A 26,923-nucleotide genomic window follows, 5' to 3' on the forward strand; every position below is an offset into this window, starting at 1 on the left:
TATTTTTCTATCTTAAAAAAAAAGCTTGTTTCTGTTGAACATACAGGATAAATTTCACAGCATGTGTGGAGAAGATTTCAAAATTGTTTAACAAAGACCAATTATTGACACAAAAAAAAACCTGTCCTTTTATGGATGTGTTTACATTTTAAAGAAGCCACTGTATGTTAAAAGTAATTATGACTCTTATGATAATGAGCAAAGCATGACTTGTGGAGCACTTCTCAGTAAAAAGATGAGAAATCTGGTAAACTTGGTGTACTACAAGAGGAAACGAATAAGAATGATTCAGGTTAATTCAGGCAGAACAGCTCTTTAAATAACTGGTCACCTACAAATTGAATGAACAGATGGATATGAATAACTTAAAAACCTCCTTTTTTTTGTTTTTTTTTACAAATACTATAAAAAGCATACTTTTAAAAAATAGAGAAATATTCGAAAATAGATCAATTTTAGTTCAAACTTTACAAGAATGTGTAGGCTACTGGTTCCACGCTGTTTGGGGGAGGCAAAGATTTGGGACCTCGCATTTAGTACCTGAGCAGTGAACAAAGCCAAAAAAACCTGTCCAAATTTGAGCACAGAATATATTTGTTCACGTTTTAAATGTGAGGTATGTCATTTCAATAATAATAATAATAATAATAATAAAATAATAATAATAATAATAATAAAATCTCTCCTGAATTTAATAGACAAGTAAACAAACAAAAAAAAATAAATAAAATAAGAGTTCACTTGAATGTCGTCTTAACGTTTTCCCCAAGTAGCACCAAGGGAATCACTGCTAATCATGGTTTCTGAACTGACGCTCTACTACATTTGTAGAAAACCACTATTAAACAATAAAAGCATTTTAAAGCAAACATAACAGACATCACTCAACTGAGAAAAGGCTGGTTATAAACCAATCAAATGTTCACACTAAACCCCAGGATGATAAGTGAAGCATTTGATCAGCACTTCCTACCTACTGTGAAGAGCTCAACTGAGAAAACAAACAGGATCTACAAGGAACAGCCTACTCCATAATCAGTCCTGCCAGATGAAGATTTCTGAGGTTTTTCTGTTGTGCGCGAACAGACTTGGTCACTGTGTGTGTTGAGTGTCGCGGTCTAAAGGATGTTGAAGGTGGCGAGTTAAATGGATAAGGGAAGGGCTCTGTTACAATGCTGATGCTCCGCCATGTTTCTCCTGAAAAGACAAACATATATTTGTGATATCAGAATCAAAAAGTGGATTTTCTTTTTGTAATCGAAACTGGTAGCAAATCTTAATCATCCATTAAATGAAATATTTGCAAACGCAAACATTACGTGTTTTCTGACTTTTTGAAATTGATTGGACCTTTATATACGTTTTAAGAATGTTTAATTTTTCAAATCTCCTCTTTATTAACCCTTTCACAATCTTCATGTCAGGGTCATCTAGACCCCATGACTTCTTTACTCTGTGCGCGGTCCAGCTGGCTCGCACTGACCCCATGTGTGCTTTTACAAGGTTTTCTTTTTTTATAGGCAGCAAATGGTGTTTCATGTCATGTACCTTTTCTTGGTCAACATCAGAGTCTGCCGTTATGACAATTCTCTTCTCCATCCGGGTCTCTGAGGATCCACTTTTTACCACCTGAACAAAAAGCATATATATAGTGTATTCAAGAGGCCCACCAATCTGAAAGGATGAGTGGAAGAAAAGTTGCACAGCTAACCTTTGAGATATGGGTGGTGGTGGTGGTGACAGTGGTGCCGCTGCTCGTCTCTGAGGTAACGGTCTTGGAAGTGGAAAAAGAGCTATCCTTGTCCTCATCTGTACCGTCATCTGTCATCTGAGAAAAACACCAAAAGAAGAAAAAAAAAACTGATTAAGCTTTTCAAACTGATTTAACGCTGATGTTTTTCTTAGGAAGGTGCAGTAAAGCTTCTTTGTCCCGCCTCCCCCCAGCCCTCCATTCCTTTGCTGCCCCTTCAAGAACCATCATACTGTTAGCTTGTCAAGTTCTGGAGGCAAGTTGGATCTGGACTGAGCTGCTGCTGGAGCTGGAGCCCCTACCTTTGAAGACTCATAGGTGAAGGTCTTGGTTGGGACGATGGGAACTTCTGTGGTGGAGATGTCACCAGGCAGGGAGTTGGAAACAGCTGTGATGGTGACAGTGTGGGTCTGCACCAGAGGGGGCTGTGAATGGGAGCACAGCCCCGTGAGTGGCTGTTTAACCAGACACTTCGCACCTCACAGCAATCAGTTCTTCTTTCACACCATGCAATCCCTCTTAGTGCAAATTGTTTCCACCACCACCAGCCCAAACCCGGTCTGATTATTTCCAAAACAATGCAGTCACACCTCCAACTTCATTCGCAACACTTATAGGATGATTCTGTCACTTATAGAGTGATTTTAATCATTGTGTTTCAACGTAGAAAGTGGTATTGTTATAGCAACCCGTCACCATAGCCAGGATCTTGCAGCGTCACCGTGCGACACCTCTGCAGCACACTCCGTTTACATTAAACTCAACTGCCGCTCTTTGCAGCATTGATTTTCTTTCTAGATTGGTGTTGGTTTCTTTTGTTCTGGTGCTGCAAAGAAGTCAGCAAGTGTGGAAGCTGAAGGCCTAGAAAGAAAAGAAACCGCATCTCCCCCCTTTGAGACTACCTGGGAGCAGCGCATGACCTTCGGACCGTCACTCCAGAAAAAGGAAGGTGAGGAAAGTCCAACTATTCCCCCGGAGCACTCGGGCGCTACGAGACATGTTCCTTCTTCCTCCGGGATCTTATCTAAAGCTTTACAGACGGACTCAACTGGGGGAGCCAGTTGCGCCATTTCCACCTCTACGAGCGGCACCAGGAGAGTCTCAAAAAGCACAACCTCCTCGTGATCGCACAATGACTCTTCAACAGGAGCGCTGAGGCCTTCGACAACGTCAGGTTCACTCTGACGGCTCTGAGAGGACCCAGATGCCTCGGCACCCCCGAAATTACTCCTGGCATCCTCATGAAGAGTTTTTGTTTCTGATCTTTTGCAACTGGGACTAATGCACACACTCTAAAAAAAGACAAACACAGTCACTATGATCATGAGCAGGCAAAGAGTTGTGAATAACAAATGACATTTACATGAATCATAAAACATGTTTGCATGCCATTTCCTTCATACAACAAAGATATAACAACGTGGGATGTCAACAGAAATGATTCAGTCTCCTTGTTTTCTTGAATAAAAATGATCAGTTTCACTGGAAAAGACGAAGCCTGCAAGCCATTCTCGAATCATTTCCATTCGTAATACAGTTAGCTGCTGAACCACGAGAACAAAGATTTAGATAAAAATGGTAGATTTTGTCCATTCAATGTCTCCAACTTTACCCCCACAGTCCACATCAGGTATTTTCAGGGACAAAAGAATCATGAGGTTTATTGATAAAAATAAAATAAAATTACACCCTAAAGCTTCTCCTTTCTTGTGTGAATTTTTTTTCCCCAATAATGTTCATATTGAACTAATATAAAACATGAAACTAATGCATTATTTAGGATTAGGGCTGTGGGGGGACACAATCAATGCATTTTTAAATGCATGATGTCAAAGCTCCTGACTAAGATAAATTCCCAGGCCCCTGTTGTTGGTGTGATTTAAATAAAACAAGAGACTTGAACAAATATTTGCCCTTTTGCTGTATTATTTAAATATATTTTTAATGTTTTCTGGTTTGTATTTTGTTGTGTTCTTGTTTATCTTGACTTTAAAACACTTTGGTCAGCCCATAGTTTATTTTCTATTTGTTGTTGACAACAGAGAGAGAACAACAATGCATTAGATAAATCTAATGTTTAGGACCTGGTATTTCTATGAGGAAATCCGACCGAATGAAACGAAAAAGACCAAGTTGTTTATGGAATGTCTTTTATTCCTTGGTCTAAGTTGATTGTCGAAATATCATGCAACAGGAACTCTGTTGTGGTGAAGGACAAAAATGTATTACAACTGAGCTGCCTCAAGGTTTCCAACAACAGGAAATGCTACTCTATGAGAAAGAATATGAGAAACATGTCATTCAAGGTTGTACGTTGTGTGTGTTCAGAAAAAAGTCACAGTGATCAGTTTATCCAAAGACAAAAATCCTAAAAACTACTGAAGATATAAATGCACCCAGCATGTGTAGAAAACAGGCTCAAAGTGATCTGGTCATGCTTTAAAAACTTTAAGTTGTAGTTATCTTTAAACTCCATCAGAGAAAAATGTGAAACAGTCAATTCCAGTCCTGATCAGTCTTTACAGATGAGGTCTGTTTCTGGCTGGAGAAACCAGGAGGTTGTGAAGCACCAGGAACCAAAGAATCAAAGTCTTTTCTGACAGCTGTCTGAGCAAAGGGCAGCTTCTCGGGTGGAGCAGAGGTTGGGAGGCGGTGGGGTGAAGAATGCTGGAGTGGTGTTTCAGAAGAGGCGAAAGGAGGAGGAGAAGAATAGGGAGGAAAGCTAGAGAATGATTGATAGATGAGCGAGGCGCGGCCTCCGTGGGTCACATTCACACCTTTGTGCAGAGCCTCAGCTGCGTTTGGAGTAGAAGTCTAGCAGAGGGCCGCGTGGGAGGCGGATGACAAACTGAGAGGGGGAGGAGGAGGAGGAGGGAGGAAGAGAGATAAGAGGAAGGATTTCTGAAGAGTCTGCAATGATTGATATAGAACTGCTAACATTTTGCAGTGTCTTCCTATTGAAATTATAAAGTTTGTTGAACAAAATTTTGAATGTCATTGTTGTTACTCAGAGCATGGGAATGTCAACACTACATGCATTTTAACATGCACTCCTTAATTTCCATCTCTAAGGATTTCATATTGGTTTGGAAAAGACAAAGTGATCCACACGTCCTGCATCAATTTACACAACTAACATGGAATTAAAGTTCAGAGATAAAATTCAATCGATTCAATCACAGCCAGAATAAATTCAGCATTGCGAGTTGATCATGGTATATTTCATATGTTTAAGTCCAGTGGAGTACTTCAGAATTAAATAAGTCTGTCTGCTTAGATGGCTTATCCCTTCTCACAGTAAACACAGAATGATAAATTATGTAAAATTAGAAGCAATCTCTGTCAGGATACTTGATGTTTCGAGCTAATAATTGTTGACAGTAAGCAGGTTCTGCATGGGCCCCGTTTCATTTCCCCGTTGTGATTTCTGTACGACTCAACCGCATGTTGATGAAAATGTAAGCCATCAACCACGTATTACAGCCACAGACATCAATGTATTTTACTGGGATTTTGTGTGAGAGAACAACATGAAGTAGAGAATAATTTTGATGTGTATGAACAGGTATCCGTCAACATCAATATTTGCGTCCTTCTACAGATTCCTATAATGATTTAGGTAGGGATACTTTGGCACCCCAGTTATGTCTGTCATGTTCCTGTGGGAAGGTGAACTTTCTCTCTAGTCTTGAATGTTCTGCAGTTTCTAACGTTTTTTTTTTTTTTTTCAGGATTGCCTTGAATTGTGCTCATCATTTCCTGCTTCTGCTAAAGAAAAACTCTTTAATAGCTTGATGGTGCCGATGCCATGTTACACTGTCAGGATGCTGTGTTTAAGATGATGTGCATCGTTAGTTTTCAGCTACGCAGAGAGCTACATGTGGGCTAAAATGTTTAATTTGGTGTCTTCTGACCTTTTTCCAGATATTTCATGTTTCCTACATGGCTCATGGTAAGTTTTAAGTGTGATGTTACAGGATGTCATTCAATAATTTCTCCCGTCCTGCCAATATCCCCAGATTTGTGGAGGACGCATCTACTAGTAATCAACAAATTCTCAGGCCAGCTGAAATTAAACTGCAAACAGACTGACTCTACCTTGTAGGTGACTTCTAAGTGCATTTGTTTGCACTGCTTTTTTTTTGGGGGGGGGTCTCAGAGTAAGTGGGGCTGAATACAAATGCACATCTGTTCATCTTTAATTTATTTAATTCCTTTTCAAAGTGTGTGGCACGTCATTCTATCACATAAAATTCCAGCAAAATACGATAAAGTTTGCATTTGTAATGTGAAACATTCGTAACACTTTTGCAAGGCACTAAAAGTTCAGATGCAAAAGTGGATGAAACTTTATTTATAAAACACAACAGCCGAACTAAAGCGGAAGTAAAGAAAGTGGATCAGAAGCAGAAGGAAAGCAATGAAGGAGGAGGAGAGGAAAGGAGAAAAAAGGAAGCACTGCTCTGTATCAGGACGTGCAAGCCTTCAAGAAAACTGCTCATATCTTAGTCATGCGCTATTCTTTCTGAGTCAGGTCTGTCAGTCATGCAACACAAACATGTCGGGAGTTCGGACACATCCAGTGCAGTTAACATCCAATTTCTCAGAGATTGGATAACCAGTCCAACCGAAGCCTCGCGCTTGTCTGTCTCAACAGTGAGAGAACGAAAGCACCAGGCCTCGTTCCACCAGTAAAAATGCAATCCTTCATACACATGCATGTGCTGCATACCACGTGCCGTCAGATTCGTCAGAGAAGTACATGCATTCACTTTGCACACAGTATCACACAGAGATGATCAAGAATAGCAGCTGGAAGAAACCGAGTCCTTCCTCCATCATTTTACATGGTCGGCAGATTTATTGAAGAAAACTGAAATCTTATGCAACGTTTACAGCAAAATAGAGGTTTATTTGATATACGACTGCACAGCGCCCCAGAATAATGTGCCAGTTCGGAGCTGACCATCAAAATTCCCTCCAACTCCAAAACCGGAAGATTCAAATTTAAAAAGGGAATTATATCCGCAGGACTTACCCCATCTGCACTGGGCAGCGGCTGGCCATTGATGCCTACGGTACGGAATGGAGAGTGCGTGGACAGACGCTTGTCCCATTCACTCTGCCTCGGCTCCGGCACGGCCTCCATGAAGTTCCGCTTCAGTTCACTGATGCTGGCGTGGTGCCTGAGCAGGTCCTCCTGAGGCTTTTCGAACTCCTACACGAGTCAGAAAAAGTTGAGAGGAGAAGGACGAGGTGTTGTGGGGGAAGGACAGAGAGTGTGATAAATGGAAGGGACCATGGCAATGATAGACGCATGGAGAGAGAAGGATATTGGGAATAGAAGGAAATAAAAAAAAAGAAAAGCATGAGATTATGATGTTGCTTTACTAGTCCATCTGTGAGTCTGGTTTCATGAATAAGCAGAAGCGGAGTTAGCAGGTAATTCTGTGGGAAAAATATTAGGGGTGGGTGGGGGGGGGATAAATCCAGATGTTTGTACTTCTTCCTAGAAGTACAAATGCTTGGCTTTTTTCAAAGCGGGTAATCAGCGGTGCTTTTCAAACTTCATATGAAGTCTGGCAGCTGACTGATTTGTAGTTTTAAACAAGCAGAAATCGACCAGTAAGGACTTCAACTCCACAGCAATTGAAATTGCAATAAAAGCATCAAGAAAACCAGGCTGCAAATAAAAGGGGCAGGAGAAGTGAAGACGGCGGCCATGGTCGAGATTGCTGAAGACGCAGCCTGAGTAGAAGAGACACGTTCATTTGGAAGAAATGAACAGATGCGACAGAAGAAGCGCTGATTTGGCAACATTTGGCAGCAAGTTGGGATGGTCAAGAAGATGATGGCAGCCGTAATGCAAAATCAACTGCAGATTGTATAAAAGGAGCTGGTTGTTGTGCTTGAAAGCAACGTTTCTCCAAACGTTATGTTGGCTACACATCACACAAAACAAAGGACTTTAATTATTGTGATTTTTTTTATTCTACAGCCAGTGACTTATTAGTTATAACTGTTGCAAAAGTGCAGAGCATTTATGGTAATTAAGAAAGACAATGAGCAAAAGCAGAATCAGGGGAATACTGATGGTCAAGTATAAATCTATATCTGAAAAAAACAAACAAAAAAAAAACAAAAAAAAAAACAAAGCAGCTAGATCAACTATAAACCGAACATACACTGATGACAGATTTTGTCCCCAGTTTTGGAAAGGTGTGACCTGATGAGACTAAATTTACAAGTCTTACATACATGTTTTCAGTATTTGGTTAAATTCTCTCTCCAACTGTATAACCTGGGTTCGGGCTACCGTTTTGGGTATTCTTCCCCAAACTTTTCACAATAAGTACTGGGATTTTGGCCAATTCTTCCCCAATAAAAGTGGTATAGTTGAGGCAGGTTTGTGAATCACCTTGCTCACACACATCTGTATTTCAGCTTTGCCCACATATTTTCTATAGGTCTAAAAACAGAGTGCTGTGAAGCCCACTCTCAAATAATATTTCTTTTGTTCTAAAGTCTCTTTGCAACTAATTTGACATCATAATTTGGGTCATTTGCTCTTTGGAAGACCCATTTGCCTGAGCTTTATTTCAAGAAAGAGGTCTCGAGAAGACGCTTTTAATATTTCCATGTCATATTTTCTCTTCAAATGCCATCTAATAATGGAGGAAGTTGGATTGTGGTCTGAGAGAGGAATTCAAATGATTGGTTTGAAGCCACAGCATGATGCTGCCACTCCTGTTCTTCCTAGTTGGAATGGTGTTATCAGACTAAAATGGCTCCCCATGTTTTCTCCAAATATAACAATGTTTATAATGCTAACATTTTTTAATGATCAACAAGATATGTGTATTATATTAATTAATTAATTATATTAAATTATATATAATATTCTGATATTTATCCCTTACTACACATCCAAACTGTTGAATATTTTTCTGTTGCTTTTGAAGTGATCTCATACCTTGTGCTGCACAGGTTTTACTGTGGATAATGATACGTTTTTTCCAGCTTCAGCCAGCAAAGTCTTTTACTTTAGTTCTGGAGCTGATGAGCATATTTCTCACCAAAACACGTCCTTTTCTGGGACACCGAACATGTCTCCTTCCTGGATGGTATGAGTGGACATTAAGATGGTGCTCATACTTGTATTTGTTTGTATAGATGAAACTGGCACCTTCATGCATCTGCAAATTATACTCAAGGATGGATCTAACTTTTGGAGTCCATAGCTCTCCTGATATCTCAGCGGATTTCTTTCGACTTTCCCATGGTGTCTCACAAGAAAGCAATGTGCTTGAGGCGATGCCTTGCAATAAACACACAATGGCGCCTAAATAAAGTCAGAAAGCGTGAGCCTATCGGAAGCTTAGAAAGCCATGACATCATTTTCTGGTTGTACTCAACATTTTTAAAAGCATATTAGTCTCAGAGTGGGTAAATTACTTAAATAAAGAACTTCAAAACAAAGTTGTTTAAAAATTCTCAAAATTATTTTTCCTTTCTTTATTCCGTTTTGTTAATCTTCACCAATATTGGATAACGGTATGTAAATATCTAGTTTACTGTTCAAGTACGGTGCATCTACTGTTATGAAAAGTAGTTTCCCAACAGCCGAACGTCCATCATCGCAGATTATGGTCAAAAGTTTATTCCCGTGTCTTATAATTAGAGCAAGTCAATGGATCAAAAAATTAAGGATGTTTGTGTAAACCAGTGTTTAAAAGTTCAGCAGCACTCTCCTGAATCAACCAAGTCAATTTGCCACACAATTACTTATTGCTGATGCAAGAAATAGTGTGAATCATGCCTCATGCAAGCGTGAGATTAAACAGCAGCAGCAGCCGGTTGTGCCAAAGAGCAAGAAAAATGCAGCTTGAGAGCTCCGAAACAGATACAAACCTCCAGCATTAACAGGCTATGTCTGATATAAATTGAGTCACCCTCAATTTTCTTAGCTCTTTTCTGTGAAGAATGAAAAGAACAAAAAAACAAAAAAGTGTGGGTTTGTTTCAGTTTCCCTGTACGCTGGCATCACACTGCTGCACGGTGGACATGCACTGTATGAAGTTCACTAATGTGTTAAACACAACAGTCAGGAAAGAACAGAGAGGCGTTCATGCAAAATGATTTGGTGCAAAGTGACCAAAACTGTCCTATGCTAGCAAAGAAGAAGGACTTCTATAATGAAAAACTGAACAAAAACACATGTTAGTCTAAGATCATGCATGTGTGCATTCCAGTGTCAAAGACAGCAAGCAAAACTTTTAAAACGTACATCTTATACTGAGGCGAGGAAAGAATACTTAACAAATCAGACTGCCTCTAAAGTAGTCTTCAAGACCAGATTCTTACACATTCTGTTCATAATTGCATTTCTTCTGGTTCTTAAAAATAAACTGTACATCTCATGATGTACAGCTATCTCTGATATCTCTGGTATATTTAAGTTTATACCTAGCTGCACGGGAGCACAACATGAGAAGAGGGTGGCATTAGTCCTTTCAGATGCAAAAATCGTAAGTGGAGAAACGCATGAGCGGCACCGAGAGTCTGACCTTTCGCATTTGCACCCCTTCCTCGATCGTCCTCTCGCTCTCAGACTCGTGCTACCCCGGGGGAGGAGAGAGGAAGATGTGTTAGCACCCTCTGCTGGTTGCGTTAATAAAAACCATGTCCTTTGAGGGACAGTGTGCTACAGGCTTGAGCCTGCCACTAACCTGGATGTACCCATTGATGGTGGATATCAGTGAAGAATCTACGTCTCTCTGCTCCCTCGACACTGCTGACTACAGCAGCAAGAGACACAGTTTACGCTCACGCATGAAAAGTCTCTGTTCACTGTACACTCTTAGGTGTTCTTTCTGAGTCAGTAACAATTTCAACATATTTTCAACCATTCAAGATCATAGATAAGATTTTTACCTTAAATGCATAAAGCTTTTATAGAGTTGACATACAATTATAGATGCAGACAAATTTAGTTGGACCCCTGATAAAGGATGTTTAAGAAGCCTTAAAGCAAATTCGATTTAACATTTCGAATGTCAGAAACTTTGAAAATTCCAGTAACTGTTATTTGTTTTCCTACTTCAGTAGAACCATTACATTATATGGCCTTATACATTTATCTTTTTGCAGTAGGGAAGCACTAAGTATTTGTTCACATTTCAAAAGGAGTAAAGCATAGAGAGATGAAGATCTTTGACAATTTCTCTTTGCAAACCTCTCTAGATTATCAGCCATTCCAGGTCTTCTTTTATTTTTTCATTCAAATCTCCCTACAGGTCAAACTGGATTAACACTAACACTAATTAATTCATAATACTTTATAGATCCCAAAGGGAAATAAAATATTATAAATATAATAATATGTTAATGTGTGCTTTTCCACATATTCATCTTCTGTTTCACACAATTCCAGTTAAGTTTGGCAAACTTTACATGTTTATGTTTGAGATGGTAGAACAGAAATGGCTGTTTTCTGGCATCGCTCTCACAACATAGGATTGTTATGCAGATGGCATCTAAGAGTTGCTATGAACACTGAGCGACTCAAAGATGCTAATTCGTCAACAATACTTTTGAATATGAAAAAAAAATGTTTTAGTTACATTTATTTTATTTTAAAGCAACTGATAGAAATATTAACATCTGTGCCAATTTTTATCAACAACAGATGGTAAAACTTATTTTCTCAACATAGGATGTTTTTCCCCATTGAAAAAAAAAAGTAATCAAATTAACGGTTGGATTTTTGTAAAAATTTGAGTGTGATAAAATGCTACTGCCATTTATAAAAGTATGTACAGTGTACTAACACTTTTTATCCATCTTTACAAAGGGTGCCAAGAGATTTGTCCACATCTTTATTTTGCTTTATGTTGTGTTCCTTTTAGACGTTTGTGCATTTCTCAACCCAGACAGATACAAGAGTAAATAAATGAGCTAAATACCTTGACCTCAGACACGGCCTCTATTTTTGAGGGCTCTGCAGCTTCTACCGTGACTTCCAGCTTCCTCTCTTCCAGGCGGCTGGTCTTTATGGGAGTGGAGGTCTGGGGCTGGTCGAAGGGAGCCATGGGGATTCCTGCATCTGCCAGCGCGGCCTGAGAGAAGACTGGAGCACTGACGGGACGTGTGCCCCTCTGCGTGCTCACAACTACAGAAAAATGTAAGGAAAACTGACATTAACAGAAATAATTATTATGTTTGCAGTTCTTAGGTTAACATGTTTAATAACTAAGGTATTTTTGTCATATGTTTGCACATCGTTAAGCTTTTAAATGCAACATTGTCACAATCAGCAACCATACTTACCGCACTCAGTTGCCCTGTAATGAAATAAATGCAAAAACTGCAAGCATATACTGTACCTCATGTGTTTTCAGTTTGCTTGGTTTTAAAAGAAAAACATATGAGAATAAAACTTAGGCAAGAAGCAGAAATCCTCAGGGTGACATGATGGAAGCAGGGTGTTTTATTTAAGGTAATCCAATAGCCGGGCAAAAGCAGTTGTTAAGTCGCATATTAGGCAAAATGTTCATGACTCATTCAAATGTTGAGAACAAAACAGCATTATTTCTTCAGTGTGCAAAAACTGCCAGGTGGAAAATGTGAGAAGAGGCCTGGGCATCAGCCCGTGTATCCAGGCAGCAAATGTTAGTAAATGTTTTATGACGCAAAGAAACCCACAAGTGAGCATTAGTCAAAAACACACCCCACACACACACAAAAAAGTAATCGGTACCTGACTCTTTGGCATCAAAATCTAGCAGAACAAACCAGTCATCAGTGACATCTGTGTGTATGACTGGACGTCTTTCTTCCAGGATCCGCATTTCAAACTGTGGCTCCTTCTCAGAAATTTCAACCCTTTTTGTGGCCACAGCAGATGGAACTCTGACCTCTGATCGGACCCTGAGGCTTTCAGGGGCAGCAACTAGCATAGATATGAACGAGGCATTATTGTGGAAAAGAAGTGAACAGCATCAACAGCCCTCAGGGCCTTTATAGCATAAAACTGAATTTACACATGTAATTTGTACGTGTTTCGTTGAACCCCTCTTTCATGATATACCTGATGTTTTTAGGTCTGGATACAGGAGAACAAACCAATCGTCTTCCACTTCTATTTGGGGCTGACGTTCCTTCACTACTTCTTTCTTCTGCCAAGTCTCATCCACAATAGTAACCCTCTGCTGTGATCTTTTCTCTGTGGCTACAAACGTTTTGGCTGTTCTCGCTTCAGGAACAGGGAAGTCAGATTGTTCCACAGCCACTGGCATGGAATCAGAAGGAAAAACTAAAATGAAAGGCATTCTGGGGTTTTCTTTCTATTTTTAAATCTGTATATCAAAAAGCTCAATAAAACCAGTAAAAAATATGCCGTTTCAGACTAAGTAGAGATGCACCAATTCCTCTGCATTTGATGTGAATGAAATGATTTTCCTGTTGGCCCATAAACACACTACAACATGCCAACTTGTGATACTCATATTTTCATTGTGGAAGTTTCTCTAAGTGAGGAAAAAAGAAATGTAACCATTTATAAAATCAGTACGGATTAGCATTGTAGGCTACTGGACCTGCGGCCCATAAACTGGGGTTCAAAGGAGTTACTCAACACAACAGAAAGTTCATAGTTAAAAACATAAAAACCAGCAACTACATGATTATATTTAGATATTACTGCAAAAAATGAGACTACATGCACCCATTTACATAAAAGCTAGCATTAGCACTGCAGCACAGCTAGCTACAACAGGACTTGGAAAAGTAGGACCTGTTTAAATTTTCCACAAGCCATTTCTTTTAAAGTAGGGTGATGCCTTTAATAGCTGTATAAATATCTGTTGACTGCATATTAATTGGTTATTAACATCCAGAATAAAAATGGTTTGGTGAGAAATTTTTACTTGTGATACCTATTTACAACATATCACAAGAAACCTTGGTCCTACATTAGTTTAATCACATGAAACTTGAACGCAACATCCATTACCACTTAAATTTGTGAGATTAATTTTAATATATAGCATGTTGGACTTTGTTCTTACCATTCTAAATGTCTTACTATTACTACAACCACAATTTTAATGTAACCAGAACCAATAAAAAATATATCTATTGGAGAAAAATGGGAATCCGTTGAAGTAAAAATCCAGAGGTTAAAAAGTGACCTCAACAAATTGGTAATTGGTGCATCTCTAGCCCCCAGTAGCAGCATACTGGTTGAACTGTGGAATAGACAACATATCTGCCTAATTGCAATAGGCAAACAGCAATAGCATAGTACCTGATACTTTTGGTGCCACATCTAGCAGCTCAAACCAATCATCACCCTCATATGTTGGTTGTGGCAGGTTAATCACAGTCACAGCAGGTGGCCTCTGATCCTCCTTGACGAACTTTGGTTTTGGTTCACTGGGTACAGGTGTCTTAACAACCCTCTGAACCTCAGCAACTGACACAGAAAAATGAGGATTGATAAACTTTAAGCACACAGAGTATAGACTGCCTTTAGCCAATTAAAAGTACCTGGTGCATCGGGTATGGGTTTTTCTTGAGTAATGTCAAGCAAGACAACCCAATCATCATCTTCCATGTTTGACAGAGGTGGGGGCTGGCTTGGCCTAATTTTAGGAGAACGAGTACCCTCTTGCCCGCTGGTCGCACTAATTATCACTTCTTCGTATGTTCTAATCTCTGTGGTTTTTACTTCCTTGTGCGCTGCAATCTCTGTGGTTTTTGCCTCGACTTCAAACGTCTTTTCCATCTTTTGAACAGCCTCAGCCGGGGCAGCTGGTGCACATAAAATATCCAAATGGTTGAGCTTCACTTGTGTACATGAATCTACTAAAAAAATGTGATTACAACATAAATTGATCTTATACCTGTGGGTACGATAACTGGCTTGTCACCAACAATGTCAAACAGCATGAGCCAGTCATCTGTCTCCGGAAGAGGCTGGAAAGGCTGTGGACTAATTGGATATAACCTTTGCTCTACACGTTTTGCTTCAATTGGAACAACTGGACTGATTTTAGCTGGTTCTGGCACAGAAACTGAAACGAATAAAACGAACATTTACTTTTGACTCCTGTTAAACATATTGTAGGAATTTTCTCTGAATAAAGACATCTGAAGGATAAAGGTACCTGGAGGAATATAAGACTCTACTTTGGACGGTATGTCCAGCAGCAGATACCAATCATCATCTCGGTTGCTCACTGGATACAACGTTATCTGCTCTGGAGGTGTCTTGTCACGTTTCTGAGTCACAGTCTCCTTGACTACAACTACAACCTCCCTTGTCCTCTCTACTGCCTCTGAGACGGTCACAGTTGCCTTCTTTTCTTTGGGAAGAATCTGAACATATTCGGGCATTGATGCTACAGACAAAACAAAAGTAAACCGTATGCTGTCAGAGACCGGCAATGGACTAAAAAATCAGTGGTCAGATTTGGATTTAAGTGTACAGTAGTAATACCTGGCTGTAGAAGTGATGTTCCCCTGTCAGGAAGATCAAGCAGACTGAACCAGTCATCTTCTGCTTGCCTTGGTATTTGTTTTCTTTCAGTATCCTCTACAAAAATCTCAACTCTTTTGTCTCCCTGATCAACAGCTGGGACACGTTCAATCTGGGATTTGGAGACACCTCCTGGTAGACTCACTTCAACAACAAAACCAAAATAAAGCATAATTCAGTCTTTCCTGGCTGTAATACAATAAAGTTGGGAGTGAAAGAACCGATCCAATTAAGCAGCATGGGAGACAGTATGTTTGTCAGTACCTGGTTTTATATATGTAGTTTGTCTAGAAGGAACGTCCAGCAACACAAACCAGTCATCGTCCCTCTCAGTCACTGACTGGATTTCTTTAAGACATCTCAGAGCCTCTTGGGTAATCTGTGTCTCTTCAACTACTACTTTGTAATCTTCTGAAACTTCAGCCACAGGGACAAACTGCCCTTCATCCATCTGGGCTTCATTTATCATTACTAATAAATGGAAGCAGGAGAGGACTTTTTCAATCCACAGACGTAAGCACATATTTTATCAGCAAGCAAGCAGAATATAAGGCAGAAGAGCAAAACCAGCACACACTGTTTCAGCAGTACCTGGTTCTATCCAGGTTTCTCTTTGCGTTTCTTGTATCATCTGTCTCTCTTCAATTTCCGCCTTGTAATCTTCTGAAACTTCAACCACTGAGACAAACTGCCCTTCATCCATCTGGACTTCCTTCATTGCTACTGATAAATGGAACCAGTTGAAGATTTTCTCACTGTTTTATCAACAAGCAGCAATACAGTACAGAACAGCATTGTTCATTTGCAAAAACAACATACACCGTTTTAACAGTACCTGGTTCTACATATTTGGTTTCTGTTGGAGGCCCCGCCAGCAACACAAACCAGTCATCCACCCTTTCCACGAGTGCTGGTTGTTGCAGGATCCATGGTTGTTCCTGAATTTCCTCTTCTCCTACCTGTCTCTTCACCACTGATCTTAAATATGTGCTCTCATCTACAGCAGTGAAAAATCAAGAGGGTAAAGACGCAAAGAAATTGTAATGTGTTCTGCAGGCCAAAAGCAGCAAAAGTCCACACAAGGTTGTTCCCGCAAGAAACTTCTCATGCAACCTTCTAATCCACAAAGGAGCACAATAGCAGTGAGCACAAATGCAATTCAAAGAACAGTAGTAGTAGTTGGTAAATGTATTAATATTTCCCACAAGACGGCCATCTCTTGCAAACTGGTTAGAACATTAGAAAGATTAGTCGAAGGTCAAAATGGCTCACAGAGTAACATACTGTACCTGATGGGCTGAAAACTGGAGGGCGGTAAAAAAGCAGGTACCATTCATCCTCATTTTCTTCCTCAACAGGATTTCCAAAATGAAGCCTCTCTGTGACCTCTCTCTCGGTCTGTTTTTCTAACATCCCATTTGACTTCCCGCTCTCATCCACAATCATCACCCTCTTCCCGTCCCTGTGCTCAACCTTCTGCATAATCACAACAGAAGTGGCCCCAGAAACATCTGAAGACTCAAACTTTTGCTGTACGTCTTCCTGCCATTCCTTCTGTATCTCTCGTACCTTAGTCCTCAGACTCCCATCTAACTGATTCAGCTCGTTTTCCTCTTCAGGCACCAAGCCTTTTAAAAACACAGCTTTAATTTGTTCTTCTAGTTCATCCACTTCATCCTCATCTGTCTCAATCGTCTTCATAAATCTCTGTAAAACCACCTGATCCAAATCCCCCTCTTCTGCTCTTAACCTTTCAACCTCTTCTTGCCCCAGTTGCTCTTCGATGATCCTCTGAATCCTCTCTGACACCTCACCCGCTTCCTGTAGTCTTTCCTCCAAGTCCCTCACTTTTCTCAGTTTCCCTTCCAGATCTTCGATCTCTGTCAACGTGTCTATTAAGGCCACAGACTTCTGCAGTCTCTCAATGACTTGCTCGGTAGTCTCTTCTTGTTTGACCACTGATGTGACAAGCTCCTCCAAACGGATCTGGGACTGGATTTTACGAGAGGCTGAGAAGAGCAAAAAGATCAATCAAACACCTAACTAATCTAGAACATATGGCAGGCTGTTAACAAGTTTTACTAAGTAAATTTGAAAAAGTTAATAATTCCCCCAAACAACTCACACAAAATATTTTCTTCAGACTCAGATAAGAACCGACCAAAGTATAGGAACCAGTCATCCTGCTGGTATGGTGCAGGTTTATGTAGCGGGTCCGGAGAGGAGGAGTATCCAGAGCTGGGTTTGGCTGGCACCAGAGATAATAATAATGATGTGCTACAATCAGTTAACGGTTCTTTTTTATTTGTGCAAAACAGTAGCATGCTTACTTCAGCTTTTCATATCGAGGGAATCTAATAACGACCCATTTATAAACATTTTAAACAGCTGCATTGTGATTAATATAGAAAACGATAGAAATGCGGATGGGCATCTATAGTGAAGGTACCTTGGTGTTCCACAAAATCAAAAGTCTCCACAGTGGCTACAGCAGGTTGACGATACAGAAGGTCAGACCACTCGCCTTCCTTTAGGTACTGCTGTTGCTGTTCACTGATAATTTGAGAGCCACCATCTATGGTGCCCTGCCAGGTCACAGTCTGCTCAGACTCCCCTCTGGCTGTGAAGAGATGGTGCGGTGACTGAAGTTACATAATGATTCTGCAGAACAGATGACGACTGTTGTGGATGCTTCATGGTGCTTCAAGCAGGCTTTTAGCCTAGTTAGGTGCAAGCATTGTTTTTTTTTTTTTTTTTTACCTTTGGACTCTCTCTATTGCAAGTCCAAAAAGATGAGGTTAGTGCCAGCAAGATGAAAAATGCAACTCATCTTCTAGAACAAGAGCAAAACGGCTTATTATTATACCTTGGACAACCTCGATTAAAGAATGCTGCTGCAGAAGTGATGAGTGAGTTATTCAGTGAGGAGGCAATATGAGGTGAAAGCCATTTGTGAGTTAAAGCTCTCCACTTTAAAATAAGGAAGCCCAATTTCAACACTGGAAATGACTCCGACAGAGAAACAAAACAGGAAGTCGGAATATTTTTGTTCCTTTTACCATGCAGAGCAATCAAAAATAACTGAGCCTTGTTACTGAACGTCCAAAATTGGTCGTAGTTACCAAGTTGAAGAGCTGCATTTTTAAAATATTAAAGCAATAAAACCAAATGAAAATGTGAAGGCATGTTGATAAAAGCGATGACGCTGAAAGCAATTAGCAAGAAACCAGCAATGTGTCCGCCTCATGTGCATCCTGGTACCTGGAAATTCCACAGAAGGCTGGCCAGAGAATGACCTATCATCAGTCTCAGATCTGCATGATTCAGAGAGTTGCTGCAGAAACTGGAGAGTCTCATCTCCAGCTGCAAGTGTAAAACAAGTCAGAATGTTACTTATCAACCTTTAAGCTTATAGCAAGAAACTATTTCAGACACACACTTTACCCTACCTCCGTCCAAGTTACGTGACAGCCTCTTGCTTGCAGAACGTGTGAATCGAGGCGCTGGGCGGTCGATCATGGAGCTCGCCTGCCGGGTCTGGGCTTGAGTACGGCCGCTGTACCGGAACTTGGAACCCAAGACAAGAAAACGACGGGACGATGGAGGCTCCACTGATGGAACCCTGAGAAAGACATTTTTTTTTTATTCTTAAAATAATCCGAATCAAAATATATATATATATATATATATATATATATATATATATATATATATATATATATATATATATATATATATATCATTAAATTGTATGAGCTGTAAAGGAGTTTATATATTAACTTTCCATTAATATATAAAATGCCTTAAAACATTTATTTTAGCCATGACCTTTGTAGCTTACACTCTTTCTGGAGGCCGTCAGTGACTGACAATTTGACACCCATAACTTACATTTCTCTACTAAAGATGATTTAACTTGGTCTTAAGATATTATAATTTTACTGAGAAAGAATTTCAACAGCTGTAAGCCAGATTCTCTAAAAGAAACAGTTATAAATCCTTGAAATATATCATCCTCAGTGTAATGAATGTATAAATGAGTTTAACTTTTCAAAATATAATTTCAACTATTTTATTGCGATGCAACAAAATGTTAAAGGCTTAGACTTGGACGATGAGTATTTAGCTTTCCCTAAATACTCATCAACATGAGTCTTAAATTACTTTGGCTTGTAAGCCTACTTTCTATCTAGAGTATACAGAGAAGCTGAGAATTATCCTTTGTTGCCAGGCAAAGCAGTGGAGAGAAACTTTTCTCTACCTGAAGAAAGTATGATGCTCAACGCAAACTTTCCAAAGTTTCTTTGAGGCTTTGTAGTTGGGCAGCTTGAAGCCAATTGTGCTCTCATACTGCTCTTGCTGCAGGGGAAGAAACAAATCAAAATCAAGAGACATCGCCTGCAACCGATGGCAAAAATCATTTTGATGTTAACCGAAATAAAGTTTACATTCATGTGTGCATCTCAAAAGTATATGCCTCTGTGGATACTTAAGCCTCAACTTCAACACAACAAATACATACTTAATTAAAATAATCGGATTTTAGTTCAACAATATGATAACCAGTTTAATTGTAATGGTGAAAAAATGAATGAGAAAACTAACACAGTTAACCACGTGGTTCGAATAAATTAAGGTTCTGGCTAAGAATAAGTAGAAATGTTGTCATCAGACTTAAAATCAAAATGACTGCCTGAGGTTTACCTCCGACGCTCTGATTTTGATAAAGAAGCTGCTCCGTTTGTAAGAAATTTTAAGCACTTTGGGCCATGGGAAACGATTGATCCTCAGCTTGTCCTTGTAAACCATCAGACCACTGGAGCAAACACCCAGTGTGATGTCAACACCATCGAGATCCTGCACGCAAGAAGGAAAATATCAATAAGTATCATGGCATGAGCTCTTGGTATTTTCAGAAAACAGTCACAAGGGGGCACTCTTTCTTTCCTAATTAATGTTGTCGAGGTCATGCGGTTTGAAATGTTATAATCCTTTCATTTTTATCTCAGAGGGTTAAGCCATCAATTTTGTTATTAAATCTTAATGATGCAAAACGTGACTACTGCCGCAAAATATTACCAAGATTCTTAAACATGAAAAAGGGAAGGTAGAAAAATCTCTGTCACAAGTTTATTTCCAAAGCATTACAACAAACTGGAAAAACTTTTTAAAAATGTTAAAGAATTTGGAAAATTACCCACCTTGGCTTGGTGCAGGTCAACTCCGTACATTGCAAGTTTCTTGGCATTTTCCAGAAACAGCAAATCTGCTTGGGCTGGACTCATTGACCTTCACATGAAAAGAGAAACATTTCAAACAAGACGACTCATTCAAAGGTGAAACAAAAATGTTTACTGTTCAATTGAGCAAAAACAAGCTTACTCATACTTAATAACCACAATAAAAATGATCTGCTGACAAATTTCTATTTTTTTTTTTAAATCATTGTCCATGGCCCTTTAATGACCTGTAAGTGCGGTGCAGCTCCATCACTTTCTCCTCCAGCTCCTTGCTCTGTCCGGGTGCCAGGTTCAGATCTTTAACATAGTCTGTCCCGTGAACCTCCGGGTCATATTCTCCCAGCTCGGACTGGGCCGTGTAGGAGCCCAGCAGGGACAGGGTGACAAAGGAGCAAGGAAGAACACCTAGCAGAATGTCCTTCCTGAGCTGGAGACACAGGAAATATCTGCGAAAGAAAGAAAAAGACAAGTTAAGATATTTACACGGGAAAACAGTGTTTTCAAACAACAATGAAAAAGGAAAACAGAAAAAAATTAGCCGATAGAGACAGTCCATCACTTTTGAGGTGATGTTCTGTTTAAGAGTTTATAAGGAAATAATATCTTTCTTCCAGTAAATATCGCATGACACTTTTGTTCAGAATAAATTCAGGTGAGTTAGTCCCAGAAGTTGAAGCCATCAGCTAAATTGATAAAAGTCAACACTGATATGTTTCTTATGTCTTAAAACAGCAACAATGTAATTAAAAAAAAATAAAAAAAAACATCAGCAGTTTAAGCTAATTTTAAGACCTGTCAAATTATTGTCACATTTAAATTGGGTGGTTATTTACACAGACATCAATGGTATGTTAATAGGATTGTTCATCTCTGGTCTGTGACTGATAGATGCGCATCTTGGCACACTGCCAAGGAAATTCATGGATTAAAAAAAAAAAGAAAAACTAAATGAGACAAGACAATTTACCCTTCAATAACAATGTACAATATTTATTGTAGAGCACACACCGTTCTATGCGATGTGAGTTGTGGTGAAAATTTGTTTCAAGCAAAGCTGAATTAGTGGTGAACACAAATGCCCATTTTGGTCGTCCGAACATCAAATATACCTAAACATGCATTGATACACAGAGTGGACTTGGTCTTCCTCATTTTAGCTCTTGGGGGTATAGCCTATCAGTTCAGAGAAAAGTTGATTGGCTGCTTTGCAAATGCCAGCCAGTAGCATGTCAAACAACACTGTGTGATGGTATTTCAAGTTTTTAGATATTCTTCTTCACAGCTGCTCTACCAGCTGTGAAAAGCTGGTAGAGCAGACTTTTACAGCTGTCATGAAAAGCTGCTCTAACCAGCTTTATTGCATCTTGCAATGCAACTTAGTGAATCTCAACATCCCTAGTTTGTTGTTTTTCTACATGGGATACTAACGTCGGAGTCACCACCAAAGATATTCATGTGTGAAACATGTACTGAGGAGGGAACATTTAAACATAATTGCTGTTTCTTTTTTTCTACTTACACATTGCTTACGTTTTTTTTTTATCAGACATTTACTAAATTTCATCAATATGTTTGGTGGTGCACCTAATTCTACCTCATTATCCTTTATGAACAATCATTATTCACATATCCAAACTTTTTGTTGGTGCTGATGTCTATTTCTTTAAATTTAGCTTTGCAACAAAAAGACAAAAAATAAAAACCATATGAGAACCAAATGACCCTTTAAAGGCTCTTATAATTAGCATTTGCATAGACAATTAGGATGTTTTTGAGATTGTAGTTGTTTAAGATGGCAGAAGTCCAACAACCTGTTAGCCGAATCTCTATCAACTGATCCGGATTTACACTAAAAGAAGATGCTAAGAAAGTTATCTACTGTAGGTAAGATATCAGGTTGCAAATAACCTTTCAACAGAGCCTCAGTTCAAAGATCATGAACCGTCCCTTTAATATCATCCCTCTCCGATCGACTTCTGAAAGACCCGACCCCGGATGAAGCGGAAGAAAATGGATGGATGGACTTTTCGTTGAAGTTACATAACTTCAACGAAAAAGTTAAAGTTGTACAACTTGAACTTGTTCATTAAAGTTGTACATTTGCATATACCTGGTGAGGTCTTCTGTAAGCTGCGCTGGATCAGGAGGGTAGAACTTCACATTAAATGTAAACTCATAGACGCCACCTGACACCTGTTTCCGGATCTCTTTGACGGGCTCCAACCATGTCTGTAAGTGAGGATAAAACAACCACAAGTCTCAGCTCAGTGTCTTCATCTGTTTTTATTAATCAAATAAAAATGTTGCTCACCTTGCTGGTTGGGGTTTCCCAGATCGCCAGGCCAAAGTAATCCTTCTCCAGGAGGTTGACATGGTCACACACTTTAGTTAAAAGCTCCTGACCTTTAGCATGCTTCTATTGGTGTGGACATAACAGAGATTCTTCAGTCTGTATACCCATACAGCATTACGTAAGCATTAGTGAACAAGGTATAAATTGGTGTTTTTCTTACATCAAGTTCACACTCAAACAGAGTGTCATCCAGTAAAGTGACTTTGCATTGCATGACTTTTGGACGTTTGGGGCCTTTAGCCTCCTCAGCTTTCTTTTCTGTCTTCTTTTGTTTTGGAGGTTTCTCTTTCTTTGTCTTCTCTTTTGTTTTTTCTTCTCCTTTGGTCACCTCCTGCTGTTCTGTTGACTCCTCCTTCTTTTCTGTGCCCTCCTTTATTTCTTCTTCTACTTTGGGCTCTTTCTTTATCTCCAGTTCTTCCTTTTGCTCCTCTGGAGCAGGCTGATTGGTTTACATGTGGAAACATGTGAAAAAGCATGTCAAATTTGGTCAGACTTTACAAAACGTGCCCTGTGAATGGAAAACATTTACTTCATAATTACATTTCCCAATGAGAAACCAGATTTTTATAATAAACATAATCATCAGTGGATGAATAAAGTTGTTTACTGATATCTAAATAGCCGCCAATTTAACATGACTTAACATGGGGCTGTATGATACATTGTGCTTTTGGAGTGGGCAAGTTACCACTATTTTAAAAAGGTCTTAAAAACGTAACATATCAATGTATTTATGACAGAAAAAAAAGATTAAGATGTACTCTGATGTTTTTTTTCTAATTTAAAACATGAAAGTAATTACTCTGACTGCTGCTAAAATAACACTGATTATTACTTTGCAGGGATAACAAGAATCAGATTCTTGTTATGTTCAGGCAAGAACATTTTAACATTTGGTAAATTTACTGGCACAAAGTAAGCCTTTTATTGGTTCTTTTTTTACTGGCTGCTTAGAGTCTCAAGGTTGAAAACTAAAACAAAAATGCATAGCAACAGGTGGGGGAGGGGCAGAGTTGTGCTACTCCATACAGACTAGTAAGGTCTATCACCCTTTCTGGCATCTCATTTAAAACTGTGTGTCTGAAAATGTCTGCAGTTTTGGAGCCATGACTTTTAAAACCTAGGTATAACTTGGTACCAGTAATCCCCCCATGCTTCCACCCAGTGCCTCCTCCTGATTGTTCTGCTCCACAATTAAGTTTTGAGGAACATTGATGTTTCCTGTGAGGCTGGTGTTTTTCGTGGGTTTTATGGATGTGCGCGTTAACATTAACTATGCCGCAGGAGCTCAGTGACAATCGGGCTCTCAGGTTTGTCTCACCTGTGTCTCAGCGCTGCTTACCGACTGGTGATCTCCAGCCTGTTCTGTGTCCAGCTCAAGTTTTAGTTCTGGCTCTGGAGCCGCAATTGGCGCTTTCACTTGTTCCTCACTTGGCTTGTTCTCCTCTTTGTCCTCCTTCTTTCCTTTGTTCTTTCCCTTCTCCCTTTTCTTTCCCTTTTCTTCTTCCTTCTGCTGCTTTTCTTCTGTCTTTTCCTCCTCTTTCTCTGTCGTCTCCAAGTGTTTCACGTTTTCCTCTTGTTTCTCCTCTTTTGGTTTGTCCTCTTCTTTCTTTTTTCCCTGATCTTTAGCTTTTTCGTCCTCCTTCTTTTTTGTCTTTTCCTCTTTAGTTTTTTCCTCCTCCTTCTTTTTAGCCTTTTCCTCTTCTTTCTTTTTCAACTTTTCAGCCTCTCTGGCTTTTTCCTCTTCTCTTTTTTTTGCTTTCTCCTCTTCTCTCTTTCTTACCCTCTCTTCTTCCTCTGCTTTTCTTTTTGCTTTTTCCTCTTCTTTTTTCTTCAGCTTTTCCTCCTTTTCTTTTTTCTTAGCTTCCTTCTTATCTACCTTGCCTTCTTCTTTCTTTCCAGCTTCTGTCCCCTTCTCTTTAATCTGAGTGGTCTGCTTCTTTTCTTCTTTTGTCTCTGGTTTTGCTTCCTCCTTTTCAACAGTTGTCTTTATCTTCTCATCCTTGTGCTCCTCTGGCTTATCGGGCTTTTCTTCCTCCTTTTTTGTCTCGTCCTTTTTCACTTTGCCTTCATCCTTTTCCTCTGCTTTCTTCTTCGCTTCTTTCTTTTTCTTTTTACTGCCTTTCTTCTCAACCTTTTCTTCTACCTTGTTTTTCTCCTCTTTTTGCTCTATTTTCTCTTCTTCTTTCTTTTTAACTTCTTTGACTTCTGATTTTTCCTCTACTATTTTGGACTCATTGTCCTCACTCTTCACCTCTTCCACCTTCTCTTCTTCAGCGCTGTCAGCCTTCTCTTTGTCTGCCTTCTCGTCACTGGCTCTCTCAGCCTCAGAGCCCTCACCGTCCGAGCACTGAGAGCGCCGCTTAAGGAAGGAGGAGAAGAGGCGTGAGAGGCCTTTGCCGGCAGAGGTCCTGGTACGAGGTTTGAGCTGCTCCTCCTCTGGGGAGGTAGCTACGTCCGCAGGCCCAGGCTCAGCAGCCTGCTCCTGGGCCTTGTTGCTCGACTGCTCCCCCTCCTGCTCAGTAGCGGTCGTTTCCTGCTGTACAGGTTCAGCTTCTGGTGGCGCGCGGCTGCTCTTCTGCTTGCCCTCAGTGTCGGCCTCGTTCACAGCACTTGCCTCTGTTGTCATGGTAGCCACTGGGAAGGAGAACAGAGGGGAGTCAGAGATTGAAAAAGGTCACAGTGCAGCACGGTGTGTGACACTACAGTGGATGGTAATTACTAAAGTGCAACAAACAAGATATTACAGCTATATGAGGAAAACTTACACAAGTGTTCTGAATAGAGGTGCAACAAAAAACAAAACTGGCTAATGACTGATATGCTGGTCCACAACCAAAATTTCAATCAGGTTAAAAGCTACAACAGGGTTTCACTGACAACAACACTCTTCAGTGTGGAGATTGTTACTTAGTGAAGACCAAAAGTGTGATATTTCCAGTGTTACTGAGGTGTTTTAAAAAAAAAAGTCAAAAGGATCACAGAAAGGAAGCCGCATCTTACTAAAGCATCTTGGCAGCACATTCCTGGCTGCTTCAACACAAAGTTAGCCTTCTGCAGGTAACAGGAAGATGCTCCATCAGTAATTACTATGAGCAGTGCTGCTATCTACTCTAAATGGATCTTATCGGACAAAATTTTACTTGATTTATTATATTTTGGGTGCGATAAAAAAAGTTCAAGCGATATTTTGTTTCATAAAGTAAATTAAATAACTGGGTTTATTTGTACATATATATTTGTCCCAGCCTGTATGTTCTCAGAGAAGCAGATTACCTCTTTAACTTTGGGCTGTTTTTGAGAAGCCATTGTTTTATATTACAATAAACATTTTTTTCGATGCTCAATTAAAAGAATTACAAAAAAAAAAAGGAAAATATTTTTTTACTGAAAATTCTTAAACAGAAATATAAATCCACTGAAATTTAGCAGCTCAAACGTTGATGAATCGGTGAATGAGGACATGCTAAGAAAAATCTCGCTCAATCATGCTCTAGAATTCAATTTAAGTGAATAAAACCCTGTTTTAGATCCAATTTCAATTCATTTTGGTTCTAATTTCCAGGTGGGCCAGTCGACGATCAGTCCAAAATATTTATTAGCACCCCTCTGCTGGTATATGTTATTAATGTGACTAATAAAACCAGAAGCGCACATAAAATGGCTAAAAGAAAATAGACTTTGTTAAACTTGCATCTATTAATAGTCAGAGCAATATCAACTGAAACAGTGTGAAACAAAACTCAAGTTTATCAACACAAGGATGGTCCATCTAGAAAATAAAAAAGCTCACAGAGATGAGAACTGTGGGAAAAACTTCAGTTTCATTTCATTTTACAGCAGAAGCTGAATTAATTTTTAAATCTTTAAATCTGTGCCAGTGTGTATGGATGGTGCCATGTATAGATATATTCATCACACACCAGACATATGTTGCTATTAAATTAAATTTACCCAGAAACTCTAGTCTCCTTTCATCTACACTGCTGTTCAAATAAATGACATCAAATTTCATTACAGATTTTTTTAGGCAAATATGA

The 26,923-nt window shown here is 39.5% G+C and overlaps 1 protein-coding gene across 8 annotated transcripts; it reads right to left on the minus strand.

Moving 5' to 3' along the window:
- Positions 1–536: 536 nt before the first annotated feature.
- On the minus strand, positions 537–24,536 carry LOC106937742 (uncharacterized). Of its 8 annotated transcripts, none has more exons than XM_015019404.1 (33): positions 24,226–24,536; positions 23,044–23,322; positions 22,842–22,946; positions 22,641–22,759; positions 20,758–20,976; positions 20,492–20,579; positions 19,995–20,147; positions 19,552–19,649; positions 18,740–18,912; positions 18,552–18,653; positions 17,740–17,910; positions 17,416–17,538; positions 16,580–17,299; positions 16,126–16,287; positions 15,882–16,013; positions 15,555–15,761; positions 15,252–15,434; positions 14,920–15,153; positions 14,656–14,826; positions 14,300–14,563; positions 14,058–14,225; positions 12,840–13,040; positions 12,510–12,701; positions 11,716–11,921; positions 10,480–10,548; positions 10,318–10,368; positions 9,662–9,724; positions 6,789–6,968; positions 2,653–3,042; positions 2,053–2,175; positions 1,712–1,828; positions 1,549–1,629; positions 537–1,197 (listed from the first exon to the last, which is right to left on the minus strand). In XM_015019404.1, the coding sequence occupies exons 2-33, from the start codon at positions 23,095–23,097 to the stop codon at positions 1,168–1,170; spliced, it is 5,349 nt and encodes a 1,782-aa protein (XP_014874890.1). In that variant the 5' UTR covers positions 23,098–23,322; positions 24,226–24,536; the 3' UTR covers positions 537–1,167. The 8 variants fall into 8 exon arrangements, with proteins under 8 accessions (XP_014874890.1, XP_014874889.1, XP_014874888.1 ...); XM_015019403.1 differs by having other exon boundaries at positions 24,205–24,534; XM_015019402.1 differs by lacking the exon at positions 24,226–24,536 and having other exon boundaries at positions 15,882–16,010; positions 23,044–23,195.
- Between the last annotated feature and the right edge of the window lie 2,387 nt (positions 24,537–26,923).

The sequence above is a fragment of the Poecilia latipinna genome, unplaced genomic scaffold (genome assembly GCF_001443285.1).
Source record: "Poecilia latipinna isolate Pla-1442-1.1 unplaced genomic scaffold, P_latipinna-1.0 Scaffold2431, whole genome shotgun sequence".
Classification (NCBI taxonomy): Eukaryota; Metazoa; Chordata; class Actinopteri; order Cyprinodontiformes; family Poeciliidae; genus Poecilia; species Poecilia latipinna.

Coding starts and splice junctions, on each gene's coding strand:
- LOC106937742 (XM_015019404.1), bottom strand. CDS start 23,097: ATGCAATGCAAAGTCACTTTACTGGATGACACTCTGTTTGAGTGTGAA. Junction 17,911..18,551: donor GCCTTCTGTGGAATTTCCAG/GTACCAGGATGC, acceptor ATCTCTTCACAG/CCAGAGGGGAGTCTGAGCAG. Junction 1,630..1,711: donor CCACCACCCATATCTCAAAG/GTTAGCTGTGCA, acceptor CTTTTTGTTCAG/GTGGTAAAAAGTGGATCCTC.